A 26,513-nucleotide genomic window follows, 5' to 3' on the forward strand; every position below is an offset into this window, starting at 1 on the left:
TGTAAACCAAATTTGTCTCTAAATCTTTTTGCAGCATACGTATTTTATACTACATTTCCCATTAATTTACAATAAAAATGACATACGATAGTGGCACACTTTCATGGGTGCTTTAAAAAGTTTATATTGCTTTTAGGCCGGGCGCGGTGGCTCACGCCTATAACCCCAGCACTTTGGGAGGCTGAAATGGGCGGATCACCTGAGTTCAGGAGTTTGATACCAGCCTGACCAACATGGTGAAACCCCATCTCTACTAAAAATACAAAATTAGCCAGGCATGGTGGCACATGCCTGTAATCCCAACTGCTAGGAAGGCTAAGGCAGGAGAATCACTTGAACCCGGGAGGCAGAGGTTGCAGTGAGCCGAGATCACACCATTGCACTCCAGCCTGGGCAACAAGAGCAAAACTCCGTCTCAAATAAATAAATAGATAAATAAATAAAAAGTCTATACTGCTTTTGTAAATGACTAGCACAGTCTCCTGAGTGAGAAGACAGAAAAAAACCTGGTGACACATCCTGGAGATGGCATTTCTTTTCCCTCCTCCACGTTTGCCTCACCCTAGCCAGTCCCAGTCTTTCTATTTACTTCTCTCAGGGAATCCGGCCCCAAACCTGGCTCATACCAAGTCCTCAATAAATGCTTGGTAAGTAGATGAGTAAATGAATAAAATTTCTATAGATTCAACTGTAGGATGATGAACTTCATTTATTTATTTATTTATTTAACCATGAGAATGAAAACCAGGAAGGATGCTGAATTTCTGTCATCTAAGTATAAATATGTGATATATATTACCAAAACTCAACTCGTCTACCTCCATAGTCAGCACGCATTGTTGGTAAAGTGCCAAGTATACATATTTTGGGCATTATAGGCCAGAATGTCTCTGTTGCGACTACTTAACTCCATCATTATAGTGTGAAAAAAGCCACCGACAAGACAGAAACAAATGAGTGTCTATAAACCTGTATTTGTGGACACTGAAATATGAATTTCATAGAATTCTTTAATAAAATTTTCTTTGGTGTTTTTTCAACCTTTAAAAAGTGAAAACCTTTTTAAGCTTGTAGACCATACACAACTAGCTAGTAGGCCAGATTTGACCCATGTGCCATAGTTTTCTGACCACATGCATCAAATGTTTTAGTACAGCTACAATGCTTTAAAATAGTACCTGCTTGATGAACTTTATGAAGTTAATATTTATGAAAAAATATATAAAAGACAAATACTGCAAAGATTTCAGAACTGCTAAATTAATGCAGGGTTATGCTTTGCCATTGGTGAGTACTGTCTTATAAAGAGTTTATTTTTGGCCGGGCGCGGTGGCTCACGCTTGTAATCCCAGCACTTTGGGAGGCCGAGGCGGGCGGATCACGAGGTCAGGAGATCGAGACCACGGTGAAACCCCGTATTACTGGCTGGTGGCGGACCCCGTATCCCACTACTCGGAAGGCTGAGGCAGGAGAAGGCTGAACTGGGAGGCGGATTGCATGACCGAGTAATCCCAGTTACTCAGGAGGCCGAGGCAGTAGAATCACTTGAACCCGGGAGGCAGAGGTTGCAGTGAGCTGAGATCACCCCCCTGCACTGCAGCCTGGGTGACAGAGTGAGAATCTATCTCAAAAAAAAAAAGCAAAGTAGAAATACCTATTATTTATTATAAAGTTCTACTTTCAACCTCCAGTCAGCATAATTCAAGCCAGGAATTTAAAGACAGAATGTGCATGCCAATTTCTTTAAGCATTGAAAATCAACATTCTTCAAACAGCTAATAGCAACATTTGCAGGGCTAAAAATTGGGTTTGATAGGATTTTTAAAGACATATTACTCAAGACCTAAATATAATCTTTTGTAGACATTAGAGAATAATAATACAGAAGCCTCAGATTCAAATAACATTTACTGAGGTCCTTTTCTTTTCTTTCTTTTTTTTTGAGGCAGAGTCTCACTCTGTCACCCAGGCTGGAGTTCTATGGTGCGATCTCAGCTTACTGCAACTTCTGCCTCCTGGGTTCAAGCGATTCTCCTGCCTCAGCCTCCTGAGTAGCTGGGATTACAGGCATGTGCCACAACGCCCGGCTAATTTTTTGTATTTTTAGTAGAGACAGGGTTTCACTATGTTGGCCAGGCTGGTCTCGAACTCCTGACCTACTGAGGTCCTTTTCTGTTCTAGTGCTTTTATATTCAAAAAGCAATAGGCAATGGCGATGGCAGAGAGGAGGAAAAATGGTGTAGGAAATGAAGTGACCTATCCAAGCCCCAAAGCTAAGGAAGCGGAGGAAGCATCCAGAGTCAGACTTCTGCCTCCTGGTCCAGTTCTCGTTTTAGGACATTATGATCCCTTGCCTTCTCTAAGGCTTAATGAGCCAGATCTGCTCAGGGAAAGAATCATACCATAGCCTGTGAAGTCTGCATCTGTTGAATGGTATGATGAAGCTGGTGCTAATGGTATCTCTTGTGAACTGAAGGAGACTTTTGTTGGATATTTTTGCTGTTTCATCTGGCTGACAGCCTACAAAAGAAAGGAAAATTAGATGAATATCAGAAAGGAGAAAGGTAACAAGAAAATACTTTAAAACTGGTGTATTGTTACCAAAACAATGGTGCACTCCAATGATGTCTTTTGAGAATATAAGGTTGGAGGGTGGCAAGAAGTTAGGATGATTTATGCCTCCCTCATTCCTCAGGCTTCCCTATTTAACTTTACAACTAAAATGCTTTGATGAAGGGCAGACCAAGGAAGGGAGGAAAGATAAAAGCTGAAGATACTCTGTCAGTGTGATCTGTACATGAAGCTGGGGGTGGGAGGTGAAACAAAAATTATTTTGCAATTTCTACTCATTCTGATGAAATCAGCAAGAAGCCCCTTTATCTACGGACTTTGAAGTGACTTATCTGTGTTGTGCACATTGAAAAACAATCTACGCTGGGGATGTTTAGAGCATCAACACTGTCCATTTCTTCTGGACACACTAGAGTCAAAGATGCATTTGGTAGGTTAATTAAGCAAAATGAGGGGCGGACAAAGAAAACCAACATCTACTGAAAGCCTATTAAATGCCAGGTACATCAGTGACATTTAATTCACACAAAGGAAGCACAGTTCCTTTATTGAGTCCCTACTATGTTCCAGGCACCTATGATACCCAGTGCCTGGAACTTAGTAGGGACTCAATAAAGTGCTTGATGAATGAATGAACAAGAAAGAAAGAACAAAGAAAAGCAAAACTGAAGACATGAGTAACTCAGGGTAGAAAGTGAACTTGCAATTCAGTGAAGGTACAGGGACCTTTACTGTGTGAGTTTGGGAAAAATTAACTTGTAATTCTGGATTTTTGCTGACAGTACCTCCAATGAATATTAATATTAAAAAACGAAGGGGCCAGGCACGGTGGCTCACGCCTGTAAACCCAGCACTTTGGGAGGCTGAGGTCGGTGGATCACCTGACGTCAGGAGTTCGAGACCAGCCTGGCTAACATGGTGAAACCCCATCTCTACTAAAAAAAAATACAAAAATTAGCCAGGCGTGGTGGTGCATGCCTGTAATCCCAGCTACTCGGGAGGCTGAGGCAGGAGAACTGCTTGAACCCAGGAGGCAAAGGTTGCAGTGAGCTGAGACTGCGCCATTGCACTCCAGCCTGGGCAACAAGAATGAAACTCCGTCTCCAAAAATACATACATACATACATACATACACTAAGAAAAACCAAAAGGACTTCTTGCTTATTTAACAGGCAGTTAAGAAATACAGGTAGTAACCTGACCTGCCTTCTGGATCTGCAGTTTGACAGGGAACCCATCCCCAGCTGGAAGAGTCTGGTAGTGAAGCACCAGGCTGCCCCTGGAGTCTAGAAATAGGACCAAGGTAACTGCTCCAGAACTGTAACACCTCAAGATTCTGTCAGCAGAAAGCTGTGCCTCAATATAGGGCATTGTGCAGCGTGCAGTAACAACAAAACAATACCATCCATTGTGCATATGCACTGGGCTTTCTAGTTGTCAAAACACTTTTACATCCATAAATTCATTCAATCACACGAACAACCCTGACAGTTAAATATTACTTTTTTTCTTTTTGCAGAAAACCAAGCATAAATGTCAAGTGACATATTTGAAATCACGCTGCTAATTAGAGAAAGTGGTAGAACTGGAAGTCAATAGTTGAAGAATGCTACAAGCTTAAAGTGTTTATCAAACAGCTGATAGGCAGTGATTCTATGGATGTTCTTTTGTTTTTTCCTGCAATTTTTCTATAACCATCTTCTTCTTTTTTTTTTTTTTTTTTTTTTGGACAGGGTCTCACTCTGTCACCCAGGCTGGAACAGTTGCGTGATCTCGGCTCACTGAAACCTTGATCTCCTGGGCTCAGGTGATTCTCCCACCTCAGCCTCTTGAATACCTGGGATTGCAGGCGCACACCACCACGCCTGGCTAATGTTTTGTATTTTTAGTAAAGATGGGGTTTTGCTATGTTGCCCAGGGTGGTCTCGATCTCCTGGACTCAAGCAATCCACCCACCTCAGCATCTCAGAATGCTGGGATTACAGGCATGAGCCACTGTGCCCAGCCACTATCAGCATCATTTAATATTGACTAAAAAAAGACTTATTCAATTACACATTTATCAGTGATTTTTAAAGGAAGGAAGTGGAAAAGGACAAATAAGGGGTACTATAAGAAAACAACATTGAGAGGACTTAGATATCCAATTATTCTAAGGACCACATTTACTAGCCTCATTGAAGGTAGGTGTGCCAACAGGCTAAGTCCCGGTCAATGAGATGTGAATGTACAATTTTTAGGTCATTCTCCTAAGGAGAAAGATCCTACCTTCCCCTTCTCACTGGCTGGAATGCAGATGTGTTGGTAATAACTGAAGCAGCCCTCTTAAACTAAAGAATGGATGCCACCATTTGAGGATGGTAGAGTAATCAAATAAGAATGGTATAGTATCGGATAAGAGGTGCTAGGGTCTCTGACACTTTGGAGATACCATATCATCCCCCAACTGACCACACACAGACTCTTAAGCTAAAGAGAACTTCTTGCAGCAATTGAGCCTGTATCTTAACTCACACAGTACTTACATCCAACTTACATTTTGTATCACCTCAAGAAAGAACATGGATTCCCAACAAAGCTGGGTGCAAGCCGCAGAGTTCTCTTATGAAAAATCACGCGACTTTTAAAGCAAGAAAGCACTAGAGACAGCAGACTAGATTACTAGATTACGACTTTTCTATAGCACGAGATGACTGTTGCTTTTCTTTATATCCCAGTTTCATGTAGCATCTGGTGTATAATAGGTCCCTGATAGATACTGGTGGAATTGAATTCAATTTAACAATAAGGAAGCAGTCCACAGAATCCAAGTGAAATGTCCAAACATATATACATAGAGGTGGGCCTCCAGTTGTCGGTATGTGTGGTGATGGACGAAGGAGTGTTCCCATGAACTCATTCATTGGCACAAAACCAAACTACTATGTAAGAAAGATCAGAAAGAATGGATTTGCTGTTGTATGTTACTGTATTATAAGAATTGAGATGGACTTTATAGGTCATCCAACCTAACTAAACCTGTGTTTTTCAACCCTGTTTCATAATAGGAACACCTACGGAGCTTTTAAAAATTACAGATGCTAGGATCACCATCGCAGACGAAACAAATTAGCATCTAGGGGTGTGGATCCCAGGCAGGTGTTTTTTGTTTTTTTTGTTTTTTTTTTTTTAATTGAGACTTATTGCTTAAGACTTAATCTTCTTTTAAGAAGCCCTGGCTTAATAATCCATGGTTTAACTTTAAACGATAAGTCTCAATTAAAAACAAAACAAAACAAAACAAAACAAAACAAAACAAAACAAAACTTGCCTGGGATCCACATCCCTAGATGCCAGTTTATTTGGTCTGGGATGGGGGTCCTAGCATTTGTGATTTTTTTTAAGGCTCCCTAGGTGTTCCTATTATAAAACAGGGTTAAGAATCACTGGTTTAGTTGTAAAACACCCTTGTAGTTGTATCAGAATTGTACTTGTCAGTGTTTTTCTTTTTCCTTTTTTTTTTTTTTTTGAGACAGAGTCTCGCTCTGTTGCCCAGGCTGGAGGGCAGTGGCACAATCTCTGGTCACTGCAAGCTCCACCTCCCAGGTTCATGCCATTCTCCTGCCTCAGCCTCCCAAGTAGCTGGGACTACAGGCACCTGCCCAGCCAATTTTTTGTAGTTTTAGTAGAGATGGGGTTTCACCATGTTAGCCAGAACTGCCTAAATATGTGGAAAGCTGAAGCATAGTGAAAGGGCAGTTTATTAACTGAAATAAATAATAACACCAATAAATTGACCAGAATGTTTATGTCTGCCTCCCATCATATCCTATCTTTTTTTTTAATAGGCACATTTTCAGGGGAAATTATCATATGATGGTTTACTTTAAGGCATAAATTCCTGCAACTGGGCTTGGACAAAGCAGGGAACAGGAGAGACTGGTTTGGATAGGAGAAAGCATGGGTTTACTCTATCTTTTGGTAACATCTGAGAGACACCCAGGTGGTGAGGTGTAGTACACAGACAGCAGAGAGGTAAGCTGATCTGGAAGGTAGGGATAACTTGTACAATGAATGGAATGTTAGGAGTTTGTGATCCTAGCTCTTCAACTTAAGAGTTCTGCAAACCTGGCCGGGCGCGGTGGCTCATGCCTGTAATCCCAGCACTTTGGGAGGCCAAGGGGGGCAGATCACCTGAGGTCAGGAGTTCGAGACCAGCCTGGCCAACATGGCAAAACCCCATCTGTACAAAAAATACAAAAATTAGCTGGGCGCCTGTAATCCCAGTTACTCAGGAGTCTGAGGCAGGAGAATCGCTTGACCTGGGGAGGTGGAGGTTGCAGTGACCTGAGATTGCGCCACTGCACTCCAGCCTGGGTGACAGAGCAAGATTCTGTCTCAAAAAAAAAAGTGTTCTACAAACCTGAACAGGTTATTTGCCCTCTTCAAGCCTTAATTTCCCCATCCATAAAATGGAAAAAAAAAAGTAGCTATACTTTCAGGATGCTGAAAAGGTTAAATGAAGTAATACATGAGCGCCTGTGGCATCACACCTGGCAATTAATAATATTTACTAAAGATGCTAATGATGATAGTAAATGGAATTGGAACACGGTAGCCCCATGTTCCTAAATGCACTATAGGGGACTAGTGCAGGGCCCAGAACATGCACCCGGAACCGCGGTGCTAAGAGTCTTGCAAGTGACCTAGAAAGGACACTTTTCTCCTGTAGGAAATGCTGGACGCAATTTTTAGAGTAAGTAGGACTAACTTACCTTTGTATCTCACAGTATTTTCTGTAACTGGTTTTTGTTTGTTTGTTTGTTTTCTGCCTTTAATTGAATCTGACATCCCCTGCCTTGGGTTTCTTTCCTAGGCATGTTCACACAGCCTTTCTTCACCAGGCTCCCATTAGATGTATAACAATACAACAGATAGTGACCAAGTTATGCCCAGCTGTTCATTGTTATTAGATGCAGTTACAATCTCATCCTATGTCCTTAATTCCCCACTGGTTTACAACCTGAAAGATCTAACCCCAGTAAGCACTATCCTGAAACTGGAGCCTAGGTCCCCTGGAAGACCATGCCTACACTTAGCTGCCTACTTTGTAACTGATTTTTGGGGTGCCAGACTTATCTCACTCATTCAGATTCTCTTTAATTTTCCCCTTCTACGAGAAAGATCCTAGGACTGCTCCCCTGCCCTTTATAAATTTTGCTCCTAAACAGATGATATGATATAAAATGAACTAAAAAAATTACCTCATCTCGTAATTCTTCCTTTAGCCCCTGGGTGGTGCCCCTTCTACAAGATGAACCAATTAATTTGATCACTTATTTGCAAGATTATACTGTATCTTTTTATGTATGTGTCTCCCATATCTTAATATGATCGACTTTGTCTTATTTCTTTCTCCAGCATATGGCAGAATAGAATACGGGCTTTATAAAGTGTTAGTGCTGAATGAACCAAAGTTCGGGAACTTAAATCTTAAATGCACCTGAGTGGATTTGAGAATCAGCCATGAAAGGAAGGTCACACAGTGAAGATGACTCTGTGGCCTTTACTTTAAAGGATCACACTTGAAAAGAGAGAAAAAAGACGTGAAAAGGTCAATAAGGCTCATGGGAATTTTTAGAGGAAAAACTCTAACCTGCCTCATAAACAGAAACTATTGGTGTTACTCCTACCAGTGTGTATCAAATGGCCTTAGGAGGAGCAAAAGTAGTGCCTCTGTTTGAAAATGATATTGTAGATCTGCAATTCGACCTTGGTTTCAACCCCAATCAACCAGCAGTGGGACAAAGGACCTGACTTCCCAAACTACAGGTTTAAAAACCAATTTGCATATCACATGGAGGAAGTACTAATTTGGTTTTATTCTTCCTTATCATTTGAACTTTTTAGTAAAAAGAAATGGCACTGGAATAACAGCCAGAAAATCTGGGTTCAGACTGGTTCTGCTACTTACTAGCAGTAGCAGTAATAGTGTTTGGAAACCTTCATTTTTGGCAACATTAAGAATGCAATAACTGCTACCTGAATAAGGAGTTGTGAGCAAAGCTGATTTAATACATGCTTACCGAGCACCTACTACATGCCAGCACAAAGAAAAAGAAAAACAGAGGAGCCCTCGCCCTGAGCACATTTACAGATCTAGTGAGACAGATGTTAAAGAAATAATCATAGAAATGATGAATACAACTGAATGGTAGAAGCGTGAAGGTGTGTGGTGGGTAGCAGGAGCCTGAAGTGTCAGTTTCCTTCCTTTTTTCTTGTCCTCAAAAATGTAGAAGGAATAGACGAGGAAACTGGTTTTCTGAAAAGCATCTGGTCTGACGCACTGTCTCATTTCTCATAATGATTACCCTTAAACATCCGAGCCAAGGGATGGGGCTGGTACGTGACGATGTTGAAAATTATGACAGCTACAATCTCCTGAGTATGAATGTGCCTGTTACTAAGCTAGGCGTATTACCCATTTGTTGGTGTACACAACAGACCTGTATATTAGGGACAATTATTGCTCTTATTTAGAGCTGAGGTAACTGGGGCACAGAGAGGCTAAATTATTATTTGCCAACCCAGAACTTAACTCAGACACATCTTGCTGCAGAGCCCTTGCTCTTAACTGAGTAAACCTTCAGGAAAAGGGAAAGTACTGTTTACCTCCTCCCAGCAACACACGCAACATTCTTAGCCAGCAATGACATAGTGATTCCGTTTTTAGATCCAATATCAGGTCAGAACAAGTCATGCCTGCTTATTTTAAACTTGTTGGGAAAAAAAATCATGGCACTAGCCACGGCAGTGACCTTGGGTCACTTTCCTTCATGTTTTGTGTTTAAACTTGAATTTATAATTTGCTAATTGCCCAATTATTTCACAAAAGGAGCTCTTAATGCCTTCAAAACTGAGGTTTGAGGACATTCTAATGTGTTTACTTTGCAAGGGACCCCTGAATAAGAAGACTGAAGAAGTGTTATAGAAAGGTCATCTCATTTCATGAAATAAACTGATATGACACATTCTGTCAGCGTGATGCTATAATCTTCAGCACAGCACTATGAGCTCTGAAAGAAAATGCTTTGTCGGCCAGGAAAATTACTGTGATCAAGTGAAGGAGCTTCTGAAGGGTGGACATAAAAGGCAACACTGGCAATATCCCATATAACAGATGAGTGAGATGTCCAGCTGACAATCCCCAAAGCTGGTTGATCTCTGTACCAAAGCTGGACAATCAAAATGCCCTGTCTCTCTGGCCACAGTAACGGGTCCAAGGGCGGACACTTGAACCACACAAGAATATTCTACGGATTTTCCAAAGTAGACCCAAGGGAAGAGTCAGCTCTTTTCTGGCAGAGAGGCTTAGGAGCTTCGGGCAGCCATACACACACCAGGCTGAAGAAGCACATCTGCAGGAGGAGAGTCAGATAAACAGAGAGAACCCTGGCAGCAGCAGGCCTCTGGTTCCAACCGCCTCTGAGGCTAAGTGTCAACCACACGCTGCCTGCAAGTATATGAAAAACAAACAAACAAACAAACCTCTAGCCCTTGAGTAAATTTCTCCTTTTGTCTAAGTAATGTCAAATTGAGATTCTGTCACTTGCAACCAAGAGACCCCTAATTGAAACAGGGTGGAACCCATCTCTCCCAGAAAATATCCGCCAGGATAACAAACTCAGATGCATCCAGGCATCAGGCTGCAAGGGAGCCAACTGAAGATGAATGACGTGAACTGAGTATAAGACAACAAACTAGGCCAGGCGCGGTGGCTGACGCCTGTAATCCCAGCACTTTGGGAGGCCGAGGTGGGTGGATCACTTGAGTTCAGAAGACCGGCCTAGGGAACATGGTGAAACCCCATCTCTACAAAAAATACAAAAATTAGCCAGCCATGGTGGTGCACACCTGTGGTCCCAGCTACTCAGGAGGCTGAGGTAAGAGGATCGCTTGAGCCCAGGAGGCAGAAGTTGCAGTGAGCTGAGATTGTGCCACTGCACTCTAGCTAGGGTTATAGAGTGAGACCCCACCTCAAAACAAACAGAGATGGTGGTTCAGCCTAAAAGCATTCAAATTTAACAATTCTTAAAACATGCCCATCAGACAAACAACAGACAAACACTAATGTCTACTACTACTTTTGGTCCTTCGGCTTCCACTTTGTAGCAGAAGCTGCCTTTGCAAAATTACGACAGTAAGAGAAATGTGACATAGTTGACTTGATCTAGCTTCTCGACCGCCTCGCTGTCCTTGATCATTCCTGCATGTAGGCCATAGAAACTCTGGGAGGAATTTAGTGGATAGTTTAACTTGAAAGCAAAGATGATAATAGTCCCCACCTAAAACTAACCCCTTTCTTGCTTAGGGATCAAAAGCTTCTTTTGTAAGAGTAATGAAAGGCCACAAAAATAGGAGTATCGGGGCTGGGTGTGGTGGTTCATATTTGTAATCACAGCACTTTGGGACGCCCAGGCGGGTGGATCACAAGGTCAGGAGATTGGGACCATCCTGGCTAACATGGTGAAACCCTGTCTCTACTAAAAATACAAAAAATTAGCCGGGCATGGTGGCATGTGCCTGTAGTCCCAGCTACTTGGGAGGGAGGCTGAGGCAGGAGAATTGCTTGAACCTGGGAGGTGGAGGTTGCAGTGAGCCAAGATTGCACCACTGCACTCCAGCCTGGGTGACACAGCAAGACTCCATCTCAAAAAAAAAGAATAGGAATTATGAGAGGGGCCTGAACTCTTTGCTAAGAGAGGCATAATTTCTATAATCCCTTGCTGCTCAGGGGTCATATGGCTAGAGGTCACAAGATTTGTGATTTCCCAAGTTGTAGATAACATCACCTTTGTAGAACCTAAGGTTGGTTCTTTGAGATATCTTTCAAACTGACCCCATGTGGACTTGTGACTCATGATTCAGCTGATCCTGTGGCCCCAACCAGAGGTGGATCAGTGCACAAAGACTGCTTCCACACCTCTATGAATTCACCCCCAACCAATCAGCAGCACCCATTCCCTAGCCCCCTGCCCACCAAACTGTCCATAAAAACCCCAAGGTCTGAGCTTTCAGGGAGACTGAACTCCAGTTCTCCAGTGTGTGGGCTGGTCTTGCGTCAATTAAACTCTGTCTCTAATGCAATGCTGTGGTCTCAGTGGGTTGATTTTGTCTGTGCAGTTGGCAGGAGGAATATACTTAAAAAAGCCTTTTCCTGGGTCAGTTCCAGCCTAATTCCTATTCATCTAACCACCCGGATTAGGTGAAATCACATTAGCAAAGTTCCCACAGGCCAGGCGTGGTGTCTCCTGCCTGTAATCCCAACACTTCGGGAAGCTGTGGCGGGAAGATTGCTTGAGCCCAGGAGGTCAAAGCTGCAGTAAGCTGTGATCACACCACTGTGCTCCAACCTGGGTGACAGAGTGTGACCCTGTCTCAAAAAAAAAAAAGTTCCCATAGCACGTTACCTTGTCCTTCAATAATACTTTTTTTTTTTTTTTTTTGAGAAAGGAGTCTTACTTTGTCGCCCAGGCCGGAGTGCAGTGGCGCGATCTCAGCTCACTGCAAGCTCCACCTCCCGGGTTCACGACATTCTCTTGCCTCAGCCTCCCGAGTAGCTGGGATTACAGGCATCCGCCACCACGCCCAGCTAATTTTTTGTGTTTTTTAGTAGAGATGGGGTTTCACCGTGTTAGCCAGGATGTTCTCGATCTCCTGACCTCGTGATCCACTCGCCTCGGCCTCCCAAAGTGCTGGGATTACAGGCGTGAGCCACCGTGCCCAGCCTCAATAATACTTACTAACCTTAATAATTACTTTTTAAAGGTGGATTCAAATCTTGGCTGTGACACTTATTAGTTGAGTGTCTCAGTTTCCATATCTATAAAATGGGAATAGTAATAGACCAATCTCATATAAAATACAAATTAATGCACTTGGAATAATGCCTATAGAATGCATAGTAAATGCCATGAAAGCATTAGCTGCTATTATCCTTGGCAGTTCTGAAAGCTCCCTGAAGGCAGGATTCTTCACTGTCACTACACCTTGGTTAGTGCAGAGCCTGGGACATAACAGGCCCTCAATACAAACTTGCTTAATTTCTGAAAGAGAAGGTAGATTTATAGCTCCCTTTGAAAGATAACAAAATCAACACACATTTTAGATTATAGGCTCTTATTATGTGGGCAGATAAGGCTTCCCAGAAAACTGAAAACTTTATAGACTCAGAGAGCAGTGCCCAAGCAGCAGCACTTGTTTCTGAGGAGCAGTGGGATTCTGAAAAGAGGGGATGTGACTGATGTGAGAAAGTCTGAGTTCTGAGTTCTGGGTTCTGAGCCCTGTCATTTTTCTTCTCTAAGCCCTGAGTGCTAATAATTATGATTTTGAGATCATTTTCTCAATTTAGAAAAAATCTGATAAACAAGTGATTCCTTCTGGGCAAGTTAAATTTCAAGTTGAATAAGTCTCCACATTGGACCAGCTACAGTGGTTGGGAATGAATGTAAGCTAGTAGATAGCAAAGCTGTAATTTTTTTTTTTTTTTTTTTTTTGAGACAGAGTCTTACTCTGTCACCTAGGCTGGAGTGCAATGGTGTGATCTTGGCTCACTGCAACCTCTGCCTCCTGGGATCAAGCGATTTGCCTCAGCCTCCCGAGTAGCTGGAATTACAGGCAAGCGCCACTATGCAGGGCTAATTTTTGTATTTTTAGTAGAGAAGGGGTTTTGCTATGTTGCCCAGGCTGGTCTCAAACTCCTGAAATCAGGTGATCCGCCTGTCTCGGCCTCCCAAAGTGCTGGGATTACAGACATTGAGCCACCACACCCGGCCTAAAGCTATGAATTTATGTCAAAATTGTGTGCCTACATTTCTGCTGTCTTTGAGTTCATGAGGTTACTTGCTCCGTTACCCTGGTGTCTCTACATTATCTTCATTTACTACAGTGAGAGGAACAGAATAGAAGAAAAAACCAAAAGCTTTTCTCCAGAGACTTTCTTGAAGGAAGTAGACTTGACTGTAAAACCTACAGCCTTTTTTATCATCAAGAAAAGGAAATTTATCATGTACGCAAATCTCAAGTGGTTTTCAGGAATACAAGATATAAAGAACAATGAGCTGTGAAAAATGCCACATATTTGAATGCACTTGAACTCTGCCATTGGCAATTTGCATACTGTCACAAAAGAGAAGCCAGTGCTGACTCAGTCACACTTTCTTGCTCCTTAGAGGGAATTCCTAGACTCTTGCTACAGATGTATTTTTTATGTTGCATCTGAAACAGAAAAAAAGATTTGCACAGTGACATTTGCTCCCAATAGCAAACCAGAAATCCAGCAGTTGGTAAGAGTGCAAATTGGGGGTAAAAATCGATTTTAAGCATACAGTTCAAGACCTCATATTAAAAATGAGTAGGATATAACACCTGGGAATTCTAGCCTGGAAGTAAGACCAGCAAGAAGCCCATAATCATTAGAAACACATTTTAAGCTATTTTTTCATACTTGGATACCAGCACTTTAAAAACACTTATGAGGGCCCGGCGCGGTGGCTCATGCCACCCAGCGCTTTAGGAGGCCAAGGAGGGCACATCACTTGAGCCCAGGAGTTCGAGACCAGCCTGGCCAACATGGTGAAAGCTCATCTTTACTTAAAATACAAAAAAAATTAGCTGGGCGTGGTGACGCACACCTGTAATCCCAGCTACTAAGGTGGCTGAGGCAAGAGAAAATCGCCTGAACCTGGGAGGTGGGGGTTGCAGTGAGCTGAGATTGTGCCACTGCACTCCAGCCTGGGCATCAGAGTGAGACTCGGTCTAAAAAAAAAGCATTATGGCTCATACCCCATTATACTTCAAAAGTCATTAAGTCCATAAGATTAAAAACAAAAACCATATTATCATCTTAGTAGACTCAGAAAAAGCTTTTGATAAAATCCAACACAGCTTCATGATAAAAACCCTCAACAAACTAGGCATCGTAGGAATGTACCTCAAAATACTAACAGCCATCTTTGACAAACTCACAGCCAACATTATATTGATTGTGTAAAAGCTGGAGGCATTCCTCTTAAGAACTGGAACAAGACAAGGATGCCCACCCTCACCACTCCTATTCAACAGAGTACTGGAAGTGCTAGCCAGAGCAATCAGGTAAGAGAAAGAAGTAAAAAGGCATTCGAATAGGAAAATAAAAAGGCAAATTCTCTGCCTTCACTGGTGATACAATTCTGTAAATAAAAAACCCTAAAGACTCTGCCAAAAGACTACCAGACCTGATAAACGACTTCAGTGAAGTTTCAAGACACAAAATCAGTGAACAAAAATCAGTAGTATTTCTATACACCAATAACATTCAAGCTGAGAGCCAAATCAGGAATGCAATCCCATTTACAATAGCCACCCAAAAAGTACCTAGGGATACATTTAACCAAGGAGGTGAAAGATCTCTATAAGGAGAACTACAAAACACTGCTGAAAGAAATCAGAGATGACACAAACAAATGGAAAAACATTCTATGCTCATGGACTGGATGAATCAATATTGTTAAAATGGCTATACTGCCCAAAGCAATCCATGCATTCAATGTTATTTCTGTCAAACTACCAATATCACTTTTCACAAAAGTAGGAAAAGCTATCCTAAAATCTGTATGGCACCAAAAAAGGCCCTAAATAGACAAAGCAATCTTAAGAAAAAAAATGAAGCCGGAGGCATCTCATTATTTGACTTCAAACTATACTATATAGCTATAATAACTAAAACAGCATGGTACTGGCACAACAACAGACATGCAGGGCAACAGAACAGAATAGAGAACACAGAAACAAAGTTGCACACTTACAACCAACTGATCTTTGACAAAGTCAACAAAAACAAGAAATGTGGAAAGGTTCCACATGTCAATAAATTGTGCTGGGATAACCAGCTATCCATTTGCAGAAGAATGAAACTGGATCCCCTTTTAGTACCATATATAAAAGTTAACTAAAGATGGATTGAAGACTTAATTAAGACCTAAAAGTATAAAAATCCTAGAAGAAAACCTAGGAAATGCCCTTCTGTACATCAGCTTTCACAAAGAATTTGTGAGTAAGTGCTCAAAAACAATTGCAACCAAAACGAAAATTGACAAGTGGGACCTAATAATTAAAGAGTTTCTGCACAGCAAAAGAAACTATTAACAGAGTAAACAGATAACCTACAGAATAGGAGAAAATATTCATAAACTACACATCCAACAAAGGTCTAAAATCCAGAATTTATAAGGAACTTCAACAAATCAACAAGCAAAAAACAACCATATTAAACAGCAGGCAAAGGCAAAGGACAAGAACACACTCTTCTGGAAGAAGACATACACCTGGACAGTGTCTCACACCTGTAATCTCTGCACTTTGGGAGGCCAAGGCAGGAGGATCACTTGAGGCTAGGAGTTCAAGATCAACCTGGACAACAAAGTGAGGCCCTCATCTCTACAAAAAATTTAAAAATTAGCCAAGTGTGGTGGTGCGCCTATAGTCCCAGCTACTTGGAAGGCTGATGTGGGAGGATTGCTTGTGCCCAGGAGTTCAAGGCTGCTGGGAGCTATGACCACACCACTGCACTCCAGCCTGGGAAACAGAGTGAGACCCTGTCAAAAAAGGAAAAAAAAAAAAAAAAAAAAAAAAGAAGACAACATAGAAGCAGCCAACCAACATATGAAAAAATGCTCAACACCGATTATCACCAGAGAAATGCAAATCAAAACCATGAGATACCACCTCATACCAGTCTAAATGGCTGCTATTAAAAAGTCAAAAAATAACAGATGTTAGTGAGGCTATGGAGCCAAAGGAACTCTTATATGCTCTTGGTGGGAATGTAAATTAGTTCAGCCACTGTGGCAAGCACTTTAGAGATTTCTCAAAGAACTAAAAATAGAAGTATCATTCAACCCAGCAATCCCATTACTGGTTATATAGCCAAAGGAAAATAAGTTATTCTACCAGAAAGACACCTGCATTCATATGTTCATTCCCGCACTATTCACAATAGCAAAGACATGATATCAACCTAGGTGCCCATCAACAGTGGACTGTATAAAGAAAATGTGGTATAAGTCTGGGTGCAGTGGTTCACGCCTGTAATCCCAGCACTTTGGGAGGCCAAGGCGGGTCGATCACGAGGTCAGGAGATCAAGACCATCCTGGCTAACATGGTGAAACCCTGTCTTTACTAAAAATACAAAAAATTAGCTGGGTGTGGTGACGGGCGCCTGTAGTCCCAGCTACTCGGGAGGCTGAGGCAGGAGAATGGCGTGAACACGGGAGGCGGAGCTTGCAGTGAGCCAAGACCACACCACTGCACTCCAGCCTGGGCCACAGAGCGAGACTCCGTCTCAAAAAAAAAAAAAAGAAAGAAAATGTGGTGCATACACATGAAATACTACACAGCCATAAAAAACACTCAACAAAATCATGTTCTTTGCCACAATATGGATGCAGTTGCAAATTAACACAGGAACAGAAAACTAAATACTGCCATGTTCTCATGTGTAAGTGGGAGCTAAACACTGGGTACACATGGACATAAAGATGAGAAAAACAGGCTGGGCACGGTGGCTCATACCTGTAATCCCAGCACTTTGGGATGCCGAGGTGGGTGGATCACCTGAGATCAGGAGTTTGAGACCAGCCTGGCCAACATGGCAAAATCCCGTCTTTACTAAAAATACAAAAATTGGCTGGGCATGGGGGCGGGCACCTGTAATCCCAGCTACTCGGGAGGTTGAGGCAGGAGAATCGCTTGAACCTGGGAGGTAGAGATTGTAGTGAGCCAAGATGGCACTACTGCACTCCAGCCTGGGTGACAAGAGTGAAACTCAATTAAAAAAAAAAAAAAAAAAAAAGATGGGAAAAACAGACACTAGGGACTACAAGAGGAGGCAAGGAGAGAAAGAGGGAGGCAAGGTTCAAAAACTACCTACTGGGGACTGCGCTCACAGAGGTTCAATCATATCCCAATCCTCAGCATCACACAATATGCCCTTATGACAAACCTGCACATGTACCCCCTGTATCTAAAATAAAAGTTGAATGGCTGGGCGTGGTGGCTCACTCCTGTAATCCCAGCACTTTGGGAGGCCAAGGCAGGTAAAGCCCCTGAGGTCAGGAGTTTGAGACCAGCCTGGCCAACATGGTGAAACCCTGTCTCTACTAAAAATACAGAAATAAAATAAAAGTTGAAAGGTCTGGCACAGTGGCTTATGCCTGTAATCCCAATACTTTGGGAGGCTGAGGTGGGAGGACCACTTGAGGCCAGGAGACTGAGTTTGCTGTAAGCTATGATCTTGCCACTGCACTCCAGCTTGGGCAACAGAGCAAGACCCTGTCTCCAGGACTCTTCAGTTTATAGAGAGATTTACTTACATTATCTAATATGATCCTCACTCCCTCCCACCTACCACCACCCTATTTTCACCCATCAAGTTATGTTAGTGTGGAACTGCTGAACTGAACACGGTGAAACCCATCTCTATAAAAAATACAAAAAAATTAGCCAAGTATGGTACTGTGCGCCTGTAGTCCTAGCTACTTGGGAGGCTGAGGCAGGAGGATTGCTTGAGCCCTGGAGTTTGAGGTTGCAGGGAGCTATGTTTGCATCACCACACTCTGGCCTGGGTGACAGAGCAAGACCTTGTCTCAAAAAATAAATAAAAAATAAAATAAAAATTCAGATTAAAAATAAAAAAAGTCAGCCCGGTCAAATCCATAAGGCTCAGAATCCTTACTACAGCACTCACAGGCTCTAAGTCTTTGAGCACGTGCATTAACTTCTGGTACCTCAGCTGCAAAATGGAGATGACGACAGTGTTAACGCTTTCATTATGGGAAGGACAGAGGTGGAGAGCAACAGTTTCTGCTCAGTTCCTAACAAATAAGCATAGAATCCAGGTGGATGGTATTGCTATTATTATTGCTGTTTCTATCAGGATAAATGAGATCATATTTTAAAGTGCCCATTATAGTGACAGATATGTTTCTTGTTTTACAGAAACATCTAAATACAGACAAGAATGAAGGTAATCCTCTTTCCACACAAATCTGCTCTTCCTCCTGTTTCTTTTCTCAGTAAATAGCATCAATCAACCACCCAGTCAGCTGCCCGTGACGTATCTGAGAATCATTTTTGCCTCTTCCCTCTTCAACTTTCATATCTACGTAACCATCAAGTCTTGTCCATTCTGACTCCTGTATAAGTTGAAAATATGTCCATATTTCTCTGTCCTCATGGCCAGATCGTTGGTTTCAGTCATTATTAACTTTCAGTTACTCTAATAGCTTTTTAATTCTCTTCCTGACTTCAGTTTTGACATTTTCTGATTCTTTATATTTTATATATATATAATTTTCTGTGCAAAATTGAAAATTGACCGAAGTATCTAACCAATTCTTTTTTTTTTTTTTTTGAGATGGAGTCTTGCTCTCTCACCCAGACTGGAGTGAACTGGCGCAATCTCAGCTCACTGCAGCCTCCGTCTCCCGGGTTCAAGCGATTCTCCTGCCTCAGCCTCCCAAGTACCTGGGATTACAGATGTGTGCCACCATGCCCGGCTTTGTATTTTTAGTAGAGACGGGGTTTCACTCTGTTGGCCAGGCTGGTCACAAACTCCTGACCTCAAGTGATCTGTCCACCTCAGCCTCCCAAAGTGCTGGGATTACAGGCTTGAGCAACCATGCTGGGCCTAACCGATTTTTCAAAGGGCACCCAGAAGGATCTTTTCAAAAGGTTAATCTCATCTTTATAATCCTCTGTTGAAAACCATTTCAAAGGCTTCCCTTGGTATAAAGTCCTTTCTCCTGGTCCACAAGGCCCTCTGCCAGCCAGCCCCTGCTGACTTGGTGGTTTTCACTTCCTGCTACTACATCTGCATGCCCATAGTTCTGTCTCTAGGATTAGGCCAGGAATGCAGATGTGAGGACCTACAGGTGATGCCACTAGGGAAGCAGGCTGCATTAGAGAAGAATGAAAAGGCAGGGACTGAGATAAACTCGGAGTACATAATTGAAAGGCAGCTTGGAATACTGGTCCATTTCTAGTGGAAAATGGGAACCAGGATTTTTATGGAAAATCTCCTGATTCATAAAACTTAGCTCAAAAATCGTAAGAATGTTGCATAGACTAAATGAAACACATTTGTGGGCTGAATCTGACTCCTAACAACCAGCTTGTGACCTCTGCGTTAGACCAGATGTGGCACGCTCCTGGACATGAAAGCGGTCTTACTTATCTTTATATGCCTAGAGCTCGACACGCTGCACAGATTCTAACAAAGTGTGTACTGAATAATGAGAGCTCTGGCACACCTACATTTCATAGAGGCAAAATCTGGTATTAATGATAGCTACCACTGAGCTCTTGCTGCATGCCACGTGCTGTGTCAGAAATTTCACATACAAAATCATACTTGATCCTTATAACAAAGAAGTGAGCACCATCTTCTCTAATTTTTTGATGAAGAAACATAGGCAGACAGGCTAAGCCCCTTTCCCACAGGCAGGATCTAAGTCTGTTCAGACTTTAGAGCCCACGATTTGTATCTGACAGCCTTTTTCATCTGGAAAAGCAAGTGTCCCCAGTCCATTTGGCAATACAGGTGTGATGTGTAACACACGATGCTGTTTAATAAGTAGGTTTAAATTTTTTATATGGATCAAATGTATCAAGGTGGAGAGTAAAGAATGCTCTTAAAATGTTGGTATTCTAGCTGACAAGGACTCTGAAATGGTAAAATGCATGGTCAGCTGCAGTATGCATTTCCATGTCACAGCTCATTTAGGTTACTGATAAGTTACCTCTGAAAACAACTCATGCTTCTTCAGGCATCTTTCTATCCTGTAAATTCTAAAATCTCCACAAAGAAACTCCAAGAAGAATGCTGCCCTGCGCAGGCTGGAATACTCTCATTTTTGTATTCTTGCCCTAAGGGTCAGAAATTATATTTCACAATGAAAGACAACAGTAAAGACAAATACCACTGAAAATTTGAAAAATCACGACATTCTGAAAATTTTTGAAAAATCTAAAGTGTTCTTGAGGCAGCTGTATACAAACCAGGTCTGTAATGACAAGTGTCACTTGACATATAGAGTGCACTGCTGTTATGCAGTTGTACAAAATGAGGGAAGTACAGTAAGCACATCTGTTCAGGGCAATTCTAACACGGTTCTCTTGGGCTCCTGGCCAAGCTTTGGGATTATGGTTGTTCTGAAGCCCCGGATGCTACGATATTTGCCATTTAAATAGCTCTAAACCTGCATTCAGAGGAAAGCTTTAAAGAACACTTACAGACATAAGGTTTACATACTGGGGGCAAGAAACATCAATTATTTTACTGACAACCCTCTGTGAAACTTACCTAGTAAACCCATACATTGCCTTGCTGAAGAGCCAAGCATGTTTATTTTACATGATTTTTGCAAAGACAAAACATGAGAATATATACTGTTTCCACCATCTCTCATGGACTGCCAGTGCCGCAATCAACTCTCAACCAGGGCATCAGCGTCCACTCTGGCCTGTTCTATCTGATGCCACACTGCGGCTACAGTGAACTGGGAGTCATCTCCTGCAGACCTCTGTGGCCTGCCACTGCCATCAGCATGGAGATCACACTGCTTAACGTGGCCTGGCTGCTGCTGACCACTCCAATTTCGCTTCCATCTCACCAGTCTGGCAACCACAGACTTTCAGTTCATCGGACTCTCAGAGGTTCTAAGTTTGCCTAAAACCTTCCTTTGTTTTCTTCTTTGTCCCATTCCCAATTATTGTCAGCTTCTCCTTCAAATTCATCCCCAGGGTAGTCCTGCCTCTCAAGGTCAAATCCTCTTTTATACGCTCTCTTAGCACCAAGCAACTCTAGTTCTTAGCTTTGATTAGAATTGAGGTTTCAGGCCCAGCACAGTGGCTCACGCCTGTAATCCCAGCACTTTAGGAGGCTGAGGTGGGCAGATCACCTGAGGCCAGGAGTTCCAGACCAGCTTGGCCAAACATGGTGAAACCCTGTCTCAACTAAAAGTACAAAAATTAGCCGGGCCTGGTGGCACATGCCTGTATTCCCAGCTACTCAGGTGGCTAAGGCATGAGAACCGCTTGAACCCCAGAGGTGGAGGTTGCAGAGCAGGGACCTGAGAAAGCGCCACTGCACTCTAGCCCGGGTGACAGAGTGAGACTTAAAAAAAAAAAGTGTAGTAACCTCCAATTTGAGCCCTGGCTTCAATGGGTGATTTTTTATTTTTGAGATGGAGTTTTGATCTTTTGCCCAAACTGGAGTGCAATGGCGTGATCTTGGCTCACTGCAACCTCTGCCTCCCCCTGGGTTCAAGCGATTCTCTTGCCTCAGCCTCCCGAGTAGCTGGGATTAGAGTCATGCACCACCATGCCCAGCTAATTTTTGTATTTTTAGTAGAGACGGGGATTCTCCATGTTGGTCAGGCTGGTCTTGAACTCTTGACTTCAGGTGATCTGCCTGCCTTGGCCTCCGAAAGTGCTGGGATTATAGGCTTGAGTCACTGTGCCTGGTCTTTTTTTTTTTTTTTTTTTTTTTAAGCCAATCTCTGGTAAATAAACTGCTACTATTCTTAATGCCAGTTGGTCAGGAGTTTGAGACCAGCCTGGCCAACATGGCAAAACCCCATCCCTACTAAAATTATAAAAATTAGCTGGGCATGGTGGCGTGCACCTGTAGTCCCAGCTACTCCGGAGGCTGAGGCAAGAGAATCGCTTGAACCTGGGAGGGAGAGGTTGCAGTGAGCTGAGATCATCGCACCACTGTGCTCCAGCCTGGGCGACAGAGTGAGGCTCCATCTCAAAAACAAAAACAAAAACAAATAAAAAAAAAGGAGAGATTGCTTCCTTAATCCCAGACAGCACAATTCAAGTGTCGCCAAGGTAAGAGAAGATGGTCTTCTTCAGAGTCAATGGGTCACTCGCTACACATAATAGCTTCTCGTCTCACAGACAAAGATTCCTGAGAGACGCAAACATGATAGGTGGTTCTTTCCAAGGTGGTACAAAATATAAGTGATACATCCCTAAACAGAATACAGGATGAACAATACTCAAGATTCTCACCAGTTTGAAGCTTTCACTTTCAGGCAGTTGTTTAATACCAACTTCGAGGCTGCCATCTTCCTCACTACTAATAGGTTCGGTGCCGCTCTGATCCTATGGAAAGTTAAAAAGAAAATGGCAAAGATGTCATTCTTCACTCACACTCCCTTGAATTGTACAGATACTCAATGTCATTTGCCCATCGTATGTTGTGGTGGATATTGTTTCCTCTGAGGAAGCCTTTTCTGTTTCTTTCTTTCTAGCAGAAGACTGTTTTGTTGTTGTTGTTTCAGGTATCTATCTCTGCTGCTCACAGACAGGACTTAGGGAAAGCTGGTCCCTACCCTCTGTTTCAGGTGTAGGCCTGATTGCCTAGGATAGTCTTATTCTTTTCCCAATGATTTTGTCAGGAATGGGCAGATCAGGCATAGATTTTGTCAGTTCTGGACAATGAAATATAAGGAGAGGTTTGCTGGAGATGTGTGGAAAAGTTCTTTAATCTTAAGAGAGCTGCAAGAAGTCCCTATACCTCCCAAATTAACAAGAGAGCATGAGCCCAAGTTTCCATGGACAGCCGTCCCATGACAATGAGGGAACCAGCCGTAGGACAAGGCTGACCCTGCGGGTTACAAAGCAAAGGCAGAGATAGAAAGAACTGGTTCTCTGATGGCAAAACTAGGTCACTGGATTGAGCAAACTTGGAGCCCAGCCTTATCCTTAACCACCTTCTGTGAGAGCTAATACATTTCCTTTTGCTTCAGCCGGTTTGAGTTAGCCATTCTGTTACCTCCAGCCCAAGCTTTCTCACTGAGTCAGCTGACTGTTTTTTGTATATGACTAAACTGCTTGAGATAAGAGACTGGGTTTATCTTGTTGATTTCTTTTATTTATTTTTTTATTTAATAACAAAATGTTTCTTTAAAATTTAATAAACAGGGGAGACATCCTTGCCCCACTGCATCATACACGACCCCCACTGCAACTTCCCTCGGTTCAATGATTCTTTTTTTTTTTTTGAGCTGCAGTGCTGCGATCTCGGCTCACTGCAAGCTCCGCCTCCTGGGTTTACGCCATTCTCCGGCCTCAGCCTCCCGAGTAGCTGGGACTACAGGCACCTGCCACTGTGCCTGGCTAATTTTTTGTATTTTTAGTAGAGACGGGGTTTCACCGTGTTAGCCAGGATGGTCTCGATCTCCTGACTTCGTGATCCGCCCGCCTCGGCCTCCCAAAGTGCTGGGATTACAGGCGTGAGCCACCTCGCCCGGCCAAGGGTTCAAGTGATTCTTGTGCCTCAGCCTCCTGAGTAGCTGGGACTACAGGTGCACGCCACCACACCGGCTAATTTTTGCATTTTTAGTAGATGGGGTTTTGCTGTGTTGGCCATGCTGGTCTCGAACTCCTGACCTCAAGTGATCTGCCTGCCTCAGCCTCCCAAAGTGTGTCTTGTTGATTTCTGAAATCAAGTCCCATCACCATACCTGGCATGTGGAAACCACCTAACACTGATGGAACTAATGAATGCACTGAGTACTTGTTTTCTTTCGTGACTTTTTCCTGCAGAATCCAAAAATACGTATTTACATAAATGAGACACCCGGCAATAATACATACCACTAAAAATCTAAAACACATTAGGCATCTCCTCAATTGAATTGTGACATATTACATGTTATAGTTAACTAACTAGAAGTTATTTTACTTTCTGGGGGTATATAAGGAAGGATAAGAATGATAAATGGAATATCCACATTGTACTTACCTGGACTTTTACTTTTAATCACCACCATCCTGGGATTACTACAAATTTGGTTGAAATAGTTTACAGGGAAAATAGTTTTGATTTTGAGACATTCAATCTCACTCATAATTTGATGCAATTAAAGCAAAGAGAGCATTCTTTCAGCTATCAAATGGACAACAGAATAGGAAAAGAACATTCAATATTGGTAATGTCAGGGAGAGAGGAATTTTTATATACCATTGAGTGAATATAAATTAAGATAATCTTTTCAGAAAAAAAACATACTCTGTGTGTGTGTGTGTGTGTGTGTGTGTGTGTGTGTGTGAGATTGCTTACCTCTGGGGAGTGGAATTGTGGAACGGGTAATTTTTGCATTAATTATTTCTATACTGTTTGATTAGAGAAGAATTATCACATATGATTGCACATTTAAACATAAAGTAATGAGAGACTATGAGAAACACCTAAAAGAAGAAAAAAAAATTAAAGAAAGCAAGCAACATGCACTTTAGAATTGGGCAGATTTGGGTTCAAATCTCAACTTTGCCACTTAGAATTACATGACTTGGGGCAAGTTGCTTTCAAACCTGAGTACAGGTTAAGTATCCCTTATCCAAAATGCTTGGAAATGTTTTGGACTTCACATTTTTTCAGATTTTGGAATGTTTGAATTATACTTACCAGCTGGGCATCCCAAAACCAAAACGAAAAATCTGAAATCCAAAATGCTTCAATGGGCATTTCTTTGGAGCATCATGTTAGTGCTTACCAAGTTTCAGATCTTGGAGCATTTCTAACTTCAAATTTGGGATGCTCAACCTGTAACTTAACTTGTTTTTAAAGTGCAGATAAAATACTAGATTAAAAATACTACCCTATAAGGTTGCTTTAAAAGATTAATGAATTAATAGGTAAAATATCAATTTGCATAACACCAGGTACAGTTAACTTTTGTTTCTAGCTTTTAAATATAATTTACTATTTTATTTTCTTTTTCTTTCTTTCCTTTTTTTTTCTTTTTTTTTTTTTTTTGAGACAGAATCTCGCTCTGTCGCCCGGGCTAGAATGCAGTGGCACGATCTCGGCTCACTGCAACTTCTGCCTCCTGGGTTCAAGCAACTCTCCTGCCTCAGCCTACTGAGTAGCTGGGATTGCAGGCACCCACCACCACGTCCAGCTAATTTTTGTATTTTTAGTAGAGACGGGGTTTTGCCATGGTGGATAGACTGGTCTCAAACTCCTGACCTCAAGTGATCCACCCACCTCAGCCTCCCAGAGTGCTGGGATTACAGCGTGAGCCACCACACCTGGCCTTTTCTTTCTTTCTCTGTTTCCATGTGAATTTGACAGAACTGTTTCTAGCTTTTTGTTGAAGCAGATTGTTGATTCTTGCACTATCTCATTTAGTCTTCCTAAATGTTTCTAGCTTTTTGTTGAAGCAGATTGTTTATTCTTGCACTATCTCACATAGTCTTCCTAATAACCTGCTACGGGTATGTACCACCATGATCCCAATTCATAAACGAGGATAATAATACATTGTAAATAACTTGCTAAACAACTCCAGGCAGTAAAAGGTAGACCCAAGATTCAAAGCCGAGAAAGGGCCATGCTAGGCCCTCAATAAATGATGCTCTCATTTCTCTCTCATTCTACCTTTTCAGTATTGAGTGTTGACAACTGATCTTACAGAAGACTCACAATCTTTCAAAAAATTATTGTTAATAGATCATGGATTTTCTAAAATGTGTCTTAGCATTTTTTTAACCAGAAAATTGTATTAGATAGAACATCCTCTTCTCAGTGAATTTTGGATAATCAAGGAGTTAACATGTGAAATAAACATACCCAAGTTAATACATCTTGAAAACATACAGATTTTCAGCATTTTTCACAGTGGTAATGTAAGTTTTAGAAACAGAAATTCTGAACAAAGGAATTACTCTTTAAAAATCAGTATTTAATCTATGGAAAACTTGTAATATCCAAATTCCTTAGTGTGTCTAGTTCTGCAAGCTGTGGGAGCCCCTGAAGAAGGCCTGGCAAGGTCATGGTGGCCAAGTGGAGCTTTGAAATAGTCAATGTTGGGCTGGGTGCGGTGGCTCACGCCTTTGGAATCTCAGCACT

General features: G+C 42.1%; 1 protein-coding gene across 2 annotated transcripts in view; it reads right to left on the reverse strand.

Moving 5' to 3' along the window:
• The window catches only part of PATJ (PATJ crumbs cell polarity complex component), a 416,500-nt gene that overhangs the window by 80,776 nt on the left and 309,211 nt on the right, over positions 1–26,513 (reverse strand). For both annotated transcript variants that reach the window (XM_058430929.1, XM_032137686.2), the window contains exons 31-32: positions 22,667–22,759; positions 2,403–2,520 (exon numbers count right to left, since the gene is read on the reverse strand). In XM_058430929.1, the coding sequence (XP_058286912.1) occupies positions 2,403–2,520; positions 22,667–22,759 (211 nt within the window). The remainder of the gene's footprint in view (positions 1–2,402; positions 2,521–22,666; positions 22,760–26,513) is intronic.

The sequence above is a fragment of the Hylobates moloch genome, unplaced genomic scaffold, assembly GCF_009828535.3.
Source record: "Hylobates moloch isolate HMO894 unplaced genomic scaffold, HMol_V3 SCAFFOLD_18, whole genome shotgun sequence".
NCBI lineage: Eukaryota > Metazoa > Chordata > Mammalia > Primates > Hylobatidae > Hylobates > Hylobates moloch.